Source organism: Pelmatolapia mariae, linkage group LG9, assembly GCF_036321145.2.
Source record: "Pelmatolapia mariae isolate MD_Pm_ZW linkage group LG9, Pm_UMD_F_2, whole genome shotgun sequence".
Classification (NCBI taxonomy): Eukaryota; Metazoa; Chordata; class Actinopteri; order Cichliformes; family Cichlidae; genus Pelmatolapia; species Pelmatolapia mariae.
This window is the reverse complement of record NC_086235.1, coordinates 19,119,918-19,133,284: the sequence shown is the minus strand read 5'-3', so window position 1 is coordinate 19,133,284 and position 13,367 is coordinate 19,119,918. Positions and strand designations below refer to the sequence as shown.

The 13,367-nt window shown below is 39.0% G+C and overlaps 2 protein-coding genes across 2 annotated transcripts in view; one reads left to right on the top strand and one right to left on the bottom strand.

The window, feature by feature from the left end:
• The window catches only part of zbtb47b (zinc finger and BTB domain containing 47b), a 35,195-nt gene extending 30,970 nt beyond the window's left edge, over positions 1–4,225 (top strand). The window contains exon 6 of the mRNA XM_063483585.1: positions 34–4,225. Coding sequence (XP_063339655.1) covers positions 34–482 — 449 coding nt within the window. The 3' untranslated portion in view covers positions 483–4,225. The remainder of the gene's footprint in view (positions 1–33) is intronic.
• Positions 4,226–8,304: 4,079 nt separating this feature from the next.
• Positions 8,305–11,173, bottom strand: klhl40b (kelch-like family member 40b). The gene is made up of 6 exons (XM_063483596.1): positions 10,037–11,173; positions 9,626–9,786; positions 9,419–9,526; positions 9,094–9,279; positions 8,720–8,869; positions 8,305–8,467 (listed from the first exon to the last, which is right to left on the bottom strand). The coding sequence occupies exons 1-6, from the start codon at positions 11,165–11,167 to the stop codon at positions 8,356–8,358; spliced, it is 1,848 nt and encodes a 615-aa protein (XP_063339666.1). The 5' UTR covers positions 11,168–11,173; the 3' UTR covers positions 8,305–8,355.
• Positions 11,174–13,367: the final 2,194 nt, after the last annotated feature.

Genomic DNA, 13,367 nt, shown 5'->3' with positions numbered 1-13,367 from the left:
GAGCAGGCGTCTTTTGTGTCTCCCGTTTTGCAGGAGAAAAGCCGTACATCTGTGAAATCTGTGGGAAGAGCTTCACGAGCCGGCCCAACATGAAGCGCCACCGCCGCACCCACACCGGAGAAAAGCCATACCCGTGTGAGGTGTGCGGCCAGCGTTTCCGCTTCTCAAACATGCTCAAGGCCCACAGGGAGAAGTGCTTCCGCGTCACCAACCCCATGGTTCCCGACGGCAACGGTGACCCCCTGGGCCTCGACCGGCCCTTGGCGCCACCCGCTGCGGACTCTTCCGGTCAGGCCCAGCTGGGCACGGCACTCCCTGCCACGTCCGTGACTACACCCGCTGCTGCCTCTAGCCCCCACCCCCTCCACGGCACCCAGCTGTCCCTCCCCCTGCTGCACTCCATGGGGGGGCTGCCTCCCACCCCGCATTTACCCCCGCCGCCTCCACTGTTTTCTGCTGGTAGGATGAACTCCAACAACTAACAAATCTCTGTAGCATTGAAAGCACTTTGTTACTTTTTGTTTTATTGTTTTTCTTTGAGCTTTTAAGAGGACTCCTGCAGAGGGAGAGTGATGCGCCTCAGTGACATTTACACAGAGGGGAAGAACAGAAAAAAATGCTACATGGAGGCCTCGTCAAAAAAAGAAAAAAAGGAGAAAAAAAAGAACAAAGAACACACACACATACAGCTACCACAGTAATAAATAATAATTTTTTACTCTGTTGAATACAATAGATAACCTCAGAGTCCAGTAGGACGTTTCACCGTTACTTTTCGACTCATAAATTTCACAGATGTGTCCTGGTTTCATTTGAGATTTTTTCTGACAACCCGCCTCTCTCCAGAGCCTTGCACAATGTATTGATTGTAGCATCTTTTACGAAATGGGAGGAAGCGCTTCCTAAATCTCCACTCATACTGGGGTCATGAGTCGAGGGAGAACCACGTGGTAACGAGAAGAAATGATTTATTTTTTGTTCTCGGCCAAGATGTAGCGAGCGGTTCTGGTCAGACCCAGCAATAACCAAATGCTGATTTGTCTTTGAGCGTATACATGTATATGGCGTTGCCAATAACCAAATCCTGTTAGCTCACCTGCTATAGTTAAGTAATGTAATTCAGCATTTATAATCGATCCTGCACCTTACATTTAACTCCAGTGATATTTAAAGTGTACTCCTAACCGTCTTCGTTTTTATTATTGTGAATAGTGTGTAATTCGTGGCACGTTACGTCATTTATTTTTATTTTTTTCTAAGGACTTAAGGAGAAGTCGTGGCGCGTGGAGAGTCGGCCGTGCAATGCAGCGTGTGGTGTTCGTGATGGTGTGTGTGCGTGTTTGAGATGTGAGGCAGAGACTTGAGATAACAATCCACAGATCAACGTTTAGCTAATCAACATGCGAGCTTTCCCGAGTCAGGAGATGGAGTAATTTGTCGACTCTAATCTTTTTTTTGTTTTTTGCTTTTTTTTGGCTAACATTAAGCAGGCGTGCATCGTCTCCTGCGAGATCTGGCTATGAGATGTTATGGCACTTTTCTGTGACTTGTTAGTAAAACCTGATGTACTCTGACCTACAATATACGTGTAGGATGAAATTCAGTGTTACTGTTATTGTTATTTACTGCTTATTTTCCCAACTAAACCCTGTCTATGTGTTAGATGAGTGTAGGGAGAGCAATGTTCACAAAAACGTGCTTACGTAGCCGAATCAAATGGCCACATTTCATTGCAATCTGATGTAATCCGTGTTGTGAAGTGATAAATACTAAATTATAATCTAACAATTAAAACTCTTAAAGAGTACTGGCAGAGATACATTTTTGGCGCATCAGACGTGGCCACTAAAAGGAGCCCTTAGTGTTGAATTATATTATAACAGAGTGATTTATTTTTGTTAAAACAGTAAAGTGTAGCAGCTAATTAAAACTGGGGAAGCGCAGCATAAAACCCCTGAAAAAAGGCTTTGACTCTGTGTACACTTTTGGCTATTGTGTGTCATAACTCTACCATAGTAGATCTGGAAGAAAAAAATCATGATCCGAGTATAAACTGCTTAAAGGAATAGGTTGGAATTATCTTTATTTGCGTTCTCGTTGAGAGCTGAATAAGAAAATTGGTACCACTCAAATATCTTGACTATTTCTTAACCTGCACACCATAGTGACCAGAAATTGTAATTTTTTTGTACGAATTTAAGATATTTTACTTGTGATTTTTGCGGCGAATTTCATCTGTACACTCACTGGCCACTTCATTAGCTACACCAGTAAATTGGTCATTCATGCAAAGAGCTAATCAGCCCATCACATGGCATGTAGACATGGTCAAGACAACATGCTCAAGTTCAAACTGAGCATCACAAAGCTGATTTGAGTGACTTTGAACATGGTATGGTTTTTGGATTCAGACGGACTGGTCATAGTATTTCAGTCTGAAAAAGAATATAACATAAAAATATCAAGTGAGCAGCAATTCGAGCAGATAGCACTCAAATAAGCACTCGCTGCTAACAAGGTGTGCAGAAGAGCATCTCTTAACATATTAGCAGCAGAAGACCACACTGGGTGGCACTCCTGTCAGCTAGGAACAGGAAACTGTGGATACACGGGCTCACCTTTGCCATTTGGATAGCAGGGAAGAATTAGGGATAAGGAACATGAAAGCATGGATCCATTCTACCTTTGGTGCTGGTGATGTAATGGGATGGTGGATATTTTCTTGGCACACTTTGGGCTCCTTAGTAGGAACTGAGCATCATTTAAACACCACACCCTACCTGAGTATTGCTTCTAAGCATGTCCATTGCTTCCAGCAGAATAACATGCTGATTCGAATGATCTCAGACTCGTTTCTTGAATGTGACATTGAGTTTACTGTAGTCAAATCCACAGTCACCATATCTTAACAGAGGTCCAATAGAGCACGTTTGGGGTGTGGTGCAACAGGAGACTCATGTCATGGATGTAGAGCGAACAAATCTCCAGCAACTGTGTGATGCTGTCATGTCAATGTTGAATCTGTGCCATGAAGAATTAAGGCGGTTCTGAAGGCAAATGGGGTCCAACAACAACTAGCAAGGTGTAACTAAAGAAGTGGCTCGTTAAAGTATTTGCACAGAAAATGCAGAATCTGTAGGCAAGTGACGAGGCTTTCGGTACCAGAATCATTCTGGTTTTCTTCCAGTAGTCACCAATTCCCAAGAAAGAAAGCATATGCCAAAATGCAGTTTCAGAACCTTCGTCTTTTATCATTTAGTCAGCCTTTAGGAAGCCGTCGCCTAGATGTGCTGGAAGCGTCAAAATACTGTCAGTTTTCCCCAAAGGTTAAGTTAGCAGACTAGTTGTTGGTTTTCCTGACTGGGAGAGTGTCACTATCCTCGGTTTATATCAAATCAATTTAAGAGTGGTGCCAATCACTTCATGTAACTCCTATTTGAAAATTAAAATAAGAACTCTTGTTTGACACTTCAGTCGATTTTGTATTCGTATCGGTCTCTGAATACGCACTAATACATCATTCTGCTCCCGCTCACTTTATCTACTTATAGCCTAATTGTAGTGTGGCATTAACCTGTAAATATTGTTAAGATGTGCTTCTTCCTTGTGATTTATTCCTCATGTTTACATTCGGAGAGTCAGTTGAATGTGCCCCAAAATGTGTCCTGGCTGGTACTACGGAAAGTTGGAATTTGTGGACATGCTTTTGTAAATGTAATAAGCTGTTTTATATAAAAAAAAAAATTAAGCACCTTCATGTAGTCTTATGTCTAAGCTCACCCCCTATGTATTTCTTCAATTTCCACGGTTAAACCGTTAGGGCCACGTCAGACGTAATTTAATAATGGTACACTTTGTGTTTTTCTTCATGTGTCCGATACCTGTTTTGTATTTTGGTTTGCTGCTTTTGTACAGAGTCCTGTTTGAGACTGCCCTTTAAATGATTTAAAAGTGTAGAGCTCTTGAATTTAATGTAACTGAACAATATTCTGGCTGTGATTACAGTGAACTCCAGGATTGGAAGTGAGCTAGAAATGAGACATTTGGAGCACTGTGAGGAGGTAATGGCCAACACTGTCAAAGTCAAATTAAACTTTATTGTCATTCGTGACCATACAGTGAATAAAACTCCTTGATTAATGTGTAGACGAATCTAAAGACAGTGCATATGTCTATAAAAATGCAGAATATGTATTTAGCCCTATGTAAACAATAACAACAAGAATTGCACAATATATATATATATATATATATATATATATATATATATATATATATATATATATATATACAAAACATGCCAGTTAAGATTTAATCTGGTAGGCTGATTGTTTAGTGCTGTTGCTCTCTTGTGGCAACTCGGTAAACTGCACTCTCCAACCCTTAGATGTACATTAATGTTCATAGTATGTGTCTCGTTATCATGAAAGAAGCATGTAAAAGCTCAAAATTGAGATTTTTCCCACTTCCCTGTTTTAAGAAGCACTAGCCCAAGAGACAACATTGAGATACCATGGTTAGAGGTTGTGTGTTTGCCTTACATATGGAGGGATTTGAATGTTTTTGCATTATGGATAGTGACAGTAGCTGACGGTAAAGGAGGAGGTATAGTAGTTTATACTACTGATTTATGCACTTTTGTTTTGTTTGCCACGCTACCCCAGATACAAGTGTTTCCAGATACAAAGTGAAAATGGGTAGTAGACATCGTAAATTCCAGCATTAAATTCTTTTGTGATGTTTTTTTTTGTCTTTTTTATTTTGTCCAGTGTTGGTCTGAGTTTGTGGTTAGTAAGTTGCACAGGTGTCAGCCCAGAGACTGACCTTAGTTTTGTTTCCCAGAATAACTTTACTTGCTTGTGGTGTGGCATGTGGCACACCGAGGATGACTCTGCGTTATGCGTCACTCTGCTGGTGTTTCTGCATTCTGGTCAGTCTCTTTAATACTGTCCCACTGTTTAACAAGTATCCGTGACTCTTCCTTGAGGGTGCAATCAGTGCAGGTGGTTTCTGACTGTTTGCTCACTTCCATTATCAAGAGAAATTACTCTTAGGTGTTTCCACTTTGCCTCTGTTGAAGAGACTTAATATGTGACTATTCTTTTTCATTGCATGAGAAAACATAAGGGAAGGACGGAGTTGCCAATTTCAATTACGAGAAAAACTTTTAGTGCACTTTATCCTTCAGTCTAGTGGAGATACAGATATAGTAGCAGTTTCCTTGATCCTTCCTTTCCTTAAAATACTTCCTTGTCTTAATATGGGAAATTATCAAAATGCAGTTATTGACTAAATGTGTCCTTGGCAATGTTCAGTCCTCTGAAGTGAAATTTAAAGAGAAAAGGGACATCAAAAGTGTACCTGTGTGGAATCAGACCAAGAAACCGGCTCTAAATAAAGGCTTCCAAGCATGCATAGGATAGGAAATCAAAATTCATCATACTGCTCATATTTGAAATGATTTGATGATATTTAAAGCTCAAAATAGTGTATTTGTGCTAAGAATATATTTCTTTTATAACACTTGCACATTGTATCAAATATAGTATAAAGTGGAGGACACAGTAACCAGAGGAATTTGGGTATAAAACTCTAAATTGACTTGTTAATCCTCCTTTGTTTGTTTTTGTGAACTAGTCTTCCTTCAATCCAGCTGCAAAGATAAAGCCCATCTGTGACATCAGAACAAGACTTCAATGAGTTGTAAAGAGGAAATGTATCAGATATGGACATTTATTATCCCAGATATTACCTAAATTGTGAAAAATGAATTAAACAGGCTGTTTTATTTTATTTTTTTTAAGTGTTTTACAGTGAAACGGCAGTAAAGCTACGATTGTTAGACATGAAAAGGGAAATGTTGCACAGTATGCAGGAGTCCTGTATTCCAGGCAGGTTGACTCTATGTATTTTGATTAGCCAAATTCTAATTTACTAAGGCTAGCAGCCAAAGGCTTGTATTAGATTAGGCAAAGGTGGACCTGTCCTTGTCCTTAAATGAAGGTTTGTCAGTGATTAAGTGGGTGCCTAGACACCACGGTGACTGTGCATTCTGCATTGCACCCAAGGTTGCCACATAGCAAACTGTGAGAGTGGCACTTCAGAGAGTGCTCATGGGATTACCAAGTTAGGTCTCTCTCTTTTTTTTTTTTCTTTTGAAAGCTGCTAATGATGAAGTGTGTATCCAAAAGAATTTTATTCTGTGGCCTTCACCTTCAAGAAAAGTGTTGGGAATATTGCTGTCTTATTTTAGAAACTGAAACTCATGGTGGATATTGGAGAGAAAGTATTGTATGTGACAGTTTAAAGCAAATGTATTTCTTTTTGTTCTTGAGTAAAGAGTTGATTTTTCTTCTGTTAAATGTGTTAGTGTTTGGGTAAACACATGGAGCCCCAAAATTGACAAATCTAATGATACCAAAAAGTAGCATTGTTAGTGCAATACAAATGAGATTTTAAGAGGTTTCACTTGTTCGAAACCATTCGAATATGGACAAAAGTAATTGACCACACACAAGGTGTAATGTGTAGGTTGCCCAGTACTTCTGTCCCAACAGTCTATATTTGGTTGGGTTCCTAAATTTTTTGATTGAGATGAAGCTAATTATCTCCTGGTTTTCACTAATGCCGCACACATTTCCACTAATTGTGAACAAGAAATTGTGTCAAATTTGATTACATTTATAGACAAAGGATTCATCTATTGTGGAAAAAAATGACAAGATCTAAAACTTATAAAACTTCAATTTACTTGGTTAAACTTTGAAAAGCTAACATAACAGTCTAAATGCTAGCACAAAAATAGTCTTTTGCAGTCTGTTGTGATGTCAAATGGCAAACTGTAGATTGACTATTACTAAGAAACTTTGTTTTTGAATACCTGTTGGCAAAAGAATAGATTGATTAACACTACTGTATGTAATGCTGGCTGGCATAGTTTCATGATAGCTGCCTAGCTAGCCAACAATGCTTGTGGGCACTGTTTTCAGCTAAGCTAGCCACAAAGTGCTCTAAGTTACTCCACAAGTTACTCATCCATATTTATTATATATGCATTATGAGAATTTAACACATGGAGAGGAAAATATAACATCAATAGGTCAAAAAGCCTGAGTGAAGAAAAACGAGCACGTGATTTGGCGAATAGTAACTGCAATAGTAAAATGAGAAAACCACAGAATACCTGACTGAATTAAATAACTTTGTGTTTGTTTTACTGAAAGTTACATTAATATATATATATATATATATATATATATATATATATATATATATATATATATATATATATATATATATATATATATATATATGTATGTAGAATATTCCTCAATTCAAGTTAAAATGAATCTTTTGCTACCTTTTGGCAGTTTGAGGCCTCCATATGAACTAAAAGTGGGAAACAAGTGTAATTTTTGCATGAGAAAGTTTAGGGTTTTTTTAATATATGTTTTATGGTGGCTTTCCCCTGTTTTTGAGTGAAGCTACATGTGATGGTAACCATAAGCATCAATGCCATAGTCTTTTCAAAGCTGTATTATTCACATTTGCATCACATTGCATTTCCCTTAATCATACTGCAGCGGTGTTAAAGAAATCATAATGTGTACTGTTATTTGCTGACTCTCTATAATGTTAACGCTACAACTTAGTTAACTCTGGTGTACAAAGCCCATGTGTAGGCAGTAGTCGTCACGTTCAGCTATGATAAAATACTAAAAACAGTACAAGGACAGTAGTGTCTAGAGGTGCTAATAACATTAGACTGTATTTTCTGTCTTTTATTGTATTATTGACTAGTGTTTACTGTCTGTAACACAACAGAGCGTAATGAAATCATTTCAATATTAAACAGTATAGATATATTATTGCAAATTCAGATGTGTGTTTGTGTTTTGTTTTTTATATTACTATTCAATTTTGTCATATTTCTGTTTTCCAGTAGTGCTTTTTTGAAGGTACGCATATAACAACTTTGCTGCCATCTGTTGGGAAATGCTTATATTTTCCAGTCGCATTTAGACACTTTAATATTTTGATTTATTCCACACAGTGCAACAGGTGTCTTTAGGTTACTGACTCTGTAGTTTTAGTCTGAATCAGATTTAAACTTGTAGAAAGACATATAAAATTATTATAGATCAAAAAGAAACAAAAAAACAAATCCACAGTATTAATTTGTTATCATTAGAAAAGCTACAGCAAAAAATCAAATGCGTAAAATAAAACGGAAGAGAACAATGAACACATTGAGCTGAATATTGATGTCTGTGGCCCTGAACCGTTCTTTGGACTCTGGTACAACAACTGTGAACTAAACAGGTTCATGTTCATAAACGGGGACTGGAGGGAGTTTTACATCTTGGTGAGACGCAGGGTATTCAGTCGCACCCCCAAAACTGAAGCCCCTGAGGCGTACTTGATCTCTCTGAGGATCCCATTCCACTTCTTCTCCATCTCATTATACCTGAGGAGGTTAAGAGACAGTCGTCATAGGAGCCCTGGGAAAACTATCTCCCTCATTTACGTTTAAGCTTAAGTAATTATATATCCACTATGAACTGAAGCAGGACGGTGGCATCTTATATGTTGGGTTCACTGAGTAACATTTTAAATACTAACACAATTGAGTAAATACTAAATATAATTAAGATTACACTTGTGCAAAGACAATTTAACAGTTGAAATAACTTTTTTTTTAAAGTCTGTTACAATCTACCTCCAGATGTCGTTCATCTCTTTAGGAAGAACCTCTTCGCTGTCCTCTAAAGGCATCATGGTAAAACCTCCAACAGCGTAGAGGGAACCAGCCAACGACACGAGATTCAGGGAGCTACGTTCCTGAGGAAACGGCACAAAGTCTGACCACCTGCACCGCGTTAACACACACACAGAAAGATGTTCAGTTAGATAAACCATTTAGCCACAGTTTTATTACATTTATTATGATGTGTTGTAACTTTACACTGACTGTGTGCTTTACAACAGATAATTAGAAACAAACTAAACTAAAAAATAAAGTAAAAGAAAAGAAATATAAATATAGGATTGTTTGCATTGATATATCTTATCTACTGATTATAAGAAACTCACTTGTTGGTAGCGATATCATACACCTCCATAGTGTCTGTCAGGCCGTTGTCAGTGACGCCTCCTGCCACGTATATTTTGTTTTCATGAACGGTGGCTCCACATAAGGAGCGTGCGTGCTTCATGGGCGCGAGCTCCTTCCATTCAAAACGCTTGGCGTCGTAGGCACACATCTTCTTTAGACAGCTCCTTTTTACAAAAGGGACAAAGACTCACAATAGTGACCTCTGAGATAAAGAAAAAAAACCCTCCTTCTTTAAATCCTGAAACCTTTTAGGGTCACGCTTTTAATATGAACATTAATATTTTGCTTGAAGCATGTACTCACTTGTTGTCTCCCTTTCCTCCAATCACGTATACAGTGTCATTATGAGATAATGTTGTATGGCCGTAAACTGGGTATGGAATCGGCTCTGACTCGCCCCATTTAAAGGAGCTGTGAATGACAAAACACGTGAGGAAGTTAATTATTCAGGATGACAGACTGAGTGCTTTTGCCATAAAATTTCATACATGAACTCAAGGCTGTACTCACTCTCTGTCGTATACCAAGACTGAATCCAGCATGTGCTCCTGCTCCTTCAGCTCCTTTCCTCCCAAAACAAAGATGGAGTTCTCAGCCTCGCCCATTCCAAACAGAAAACGGGGAGAAGGAAGGGGAGGCATGCCGAGCCAGTCGGCACTGACCGGGTCGTACTGTGGTCGCAGGAGTCAAACATTTGTAAATGTTTACATTCATGCCTCCTGAACTACAGTGTAGAAAAATATTTGGATTGCACTGTATTTGTATATGGACCGCATAAACAAAAAGAATATCTTATTTGAGGTTTTTTAATTTTTCAAAGCATCTAAGAATGGGGGGAAAACCTGAGACCTTTTTTTCTGTAACTGGAAGTTTTTCATCGTCTCTTTTCTTTCTACAAACTTTGTCTTGACGTTCTCCTACCTGCAGGAAGTATGAGCACAGTGGATCCTCCTTGTTCTGTTCATCAAAGAATAATCCTCCGGCCACAAAGATCTGGTTCTCCTTGGTCACCAGGCTGGCGTGGTTTTTGGGAATCTGTGTGGAAAGTGATGCTAGAAAGCAGTAGTTCCCCGTTGGGTCGTAGGCCACAGCGCCAGCATCATTAACCATCAGGATCAAGTCTCTGACAAACATCCCAAATCGAAGATTATCATTCAGGATGCTTGGGAGAAGGCCCTCTTCATCATCTTTATCTTCACTCTCTCCATCATTCCCTGCTCCACCATCCTCCTCCTCCTTGCTTTTTCTTTTTTTAACTTCTGGCATTTTCCCAGCATGGGCATCCTTAACCAGCTGGAGTTTCTGCTGCAACTCGGGGTTAGAGGAGATAAGTTTGTGTTTCTCCACTTTTTCTCTCAGATAGTCCTCACTGACAAGACGCAAACGAATGCAGTCCAACAAATTCGGCAGCTCTTTCTCTCTGGTCTCTTTGTCCCGGGACACCCAGTTCATCAAAGCTTCAAATACCTCCTCTTCTGTCTCTACGTTTAGATTGTCATTTGATAAAATGGCTGCCAGCTCACTGGGAAGCAGCTGGAGGAATTCTTCATCTCTGGAGATGAGCTGAAAGCGCTCGCAGGCATAGTTTCGAGCAGAGATGGCCAATCTGGGACAGTCCAGCATCAAGCCGAGCCTGAAGATAGCCAGACAGTTGCTGAGGCTTAGGCGCTTTTGTAAGAAAGACACACATACAGTGAAAATTGAAGGGATCTGGTACATATTAGCGACAGCAAAGATATCCTGGACATTCTGCTCGGTCACATTGATCTTGGAGGTGTACAGATACTTCACGATGAGCCCCATGACACCTGGCTCCACATCCTCCAGGATAATTTCCCTCTTTTTGCTCTCGTCCAGGTCAGAAAGAAAGATGGAGCGGAAGTATGAGCTGCAGGCGCACAGAACGAGCCGGTGGCAGGGAAACTCCTTGTCTTTGATCTTCAGCACACAGTCGACCAGCTTATCATTCTCCAGCAGGTCATACAGGCCATCCTGGAGTAGAGTCTGCTGGTACAATCTGGGCTCGTCCGCTGGGTTTATAGGCAGAGCCATTGTTCCTGGCAGAAGGAGTATGAAGAGCCTTTCAAGGGCTAAAAAAATCAAACAAAATGTATCTCCTCTATAACTAAGCTGTTCTAGTTTCTAGCCTGGAAAGAGGATTTAAAAGAGTATTCAGGCACACCAGAGACAGCCCACTTCCTCAGCTGTCCTGACCCTTCAACTGAACTCCAACTGGAGGTTTATTTATAGACTGGGTGCTCGGTGTAGAGCAATGGGCTTTATTCTGGAACTTGAAATGTAATATCCATGCTTCCCCTTGTCCCACCTCGAACTCCACACCGACCCACTCCCAGACAGCTGACACACTGCTTAATGGGAACTGTGTCCAGCATGAGTCATGGCGGACCCTGGAGTACATGGTTTAGTAGGCTTCTCTGAGGGGGTCATCTTAGCATTTTGTTGTATTACATACATGTGACGATGACTCTGTGGAAAACAGAGGAAACTCTGAAATGACTAATAGATTTATTTTAATACACAGAATGTTTAACATAGTGTTCTTGTTCATTTCAAAGAGACAGTTACAAATAGGGATTTGGCAATATATTTGTTCAGCTGCTTCGCTCTTTTAGACCAGTCTTTTTGCTAAGCTAACAGTTCTCAGTTTATTGGTGATCTGATAACTGCCACTACCACTATGAGAATTATTGTTTTCTAAAGAGCTTAATTAGTTTAAGTGTTGTTAAGAAGCAATTTATTTTATTTGAACAGAACCAAAACACTTTCATTGAAAAAGAAAGGCATGTAATAATCACATCAACCCAGGTAAAATGGGCCATTTAAGGTTTGACTGTCCTAGCTCTTTAAAAGCTTTCTTTAAAAGTAAACAGTACTTAACATTTAGCATTTGATGTGATTCGTCTGAGATTGCTAGGATGATGGCTCATTTTGCCACAGAAAACTCCATGGTGAGTGACCTGACTTATTAAAACTTACTCTTCAATAATAAGGTGAATAAGAACCAAATGAACATCTAGACATTTTGATTCATAATCCATGTTGTGCTGTCCTCTGCGAGAAAAATGCAGATAATTTTCTAAATTAAGCAAATTTGTATGAAAAAACATTTTTAATTACCAGCCCAATTTACCCTCATGTATTAGATAAAATGGGTGATTCATTTCAGGTAAAGTGGGCCACCCTCTGAGTTGAGTTTTTTAGATATTTTTAAAGTTCCCCATTTTAAAAATATTTTGATATATTTCTTATTTTATGTCTTACATTCCATTTTCACATTACACTACCTGAAAAAAGGATGAAAGAAACATGTTGATATAGAAGTGATAAATGTGACAGACATCAAAAGTGTTTTAAAAATACAACCAGTGGGTAGAGGAAAGGATGAGAGGGGCTTTAGCTGAGTACAGTGGGACATTTTCACTGATCAGCTGAACCATTTTACCCTGAACTCTGCTCGTGTCAAAAAACATGGGGCAGCTAATGTCTCAAAAGCTGTAGAGGCTCAAACACTCATGTTTTATTGCATCAGTTTAACACAAAAATATTAAAAACATTTCAGGTAATCATGAAAACACAGTTAAATGTCACACATAATTTGTTTTCTTAGTGACCCAAGTGATTTCCCAAAATTACCTGGTAAATTTACCCTAACAAAAAAAGGGAACCTCCGCTCTTTGATGTCATTAAATGCATTTTATTGCCTTGTTCTGGTCAGAGCAGTGATTCACCACAGGTGTCTGTAGCACTCCCTCCCAACAGTATTCAAAGTGTTTTCCATGTGGAAGCAGCAAACAGGATTCAGTGACAAAGTGCTGATGTAATGCAACAGAAATGGCTCACGGTACTATGACAAGACTCCACACTGACTCATGTAGTGGAAAAAGCGCAAGCAGTTTCATCAGAGAGAACAAAAACCTACATAAACACACAAAGTACAAATGTTTTCACTAATCTTTGCAGTTTACTTTTGCTCTAGACCAATCACAGTCCCTACAATGTAGTTTTATTGTTAGTCCTGGTTAGTATACAGGTGAACTTCACAATATGTTACAGTAAATATTCATTTACTGTAATTTTTTTTCATTAAGTTTTAAATTCTCCTTTAGGTAAAAATACTTTAAATTTTATTTACAGTGAGCTTGTCTGCATCCATTCAAACTCATAATACTGTTAGTATTTGGACAGAACTCACATTTTTCATCATTGTAACCGTTCGTTAAAAATTAAATAT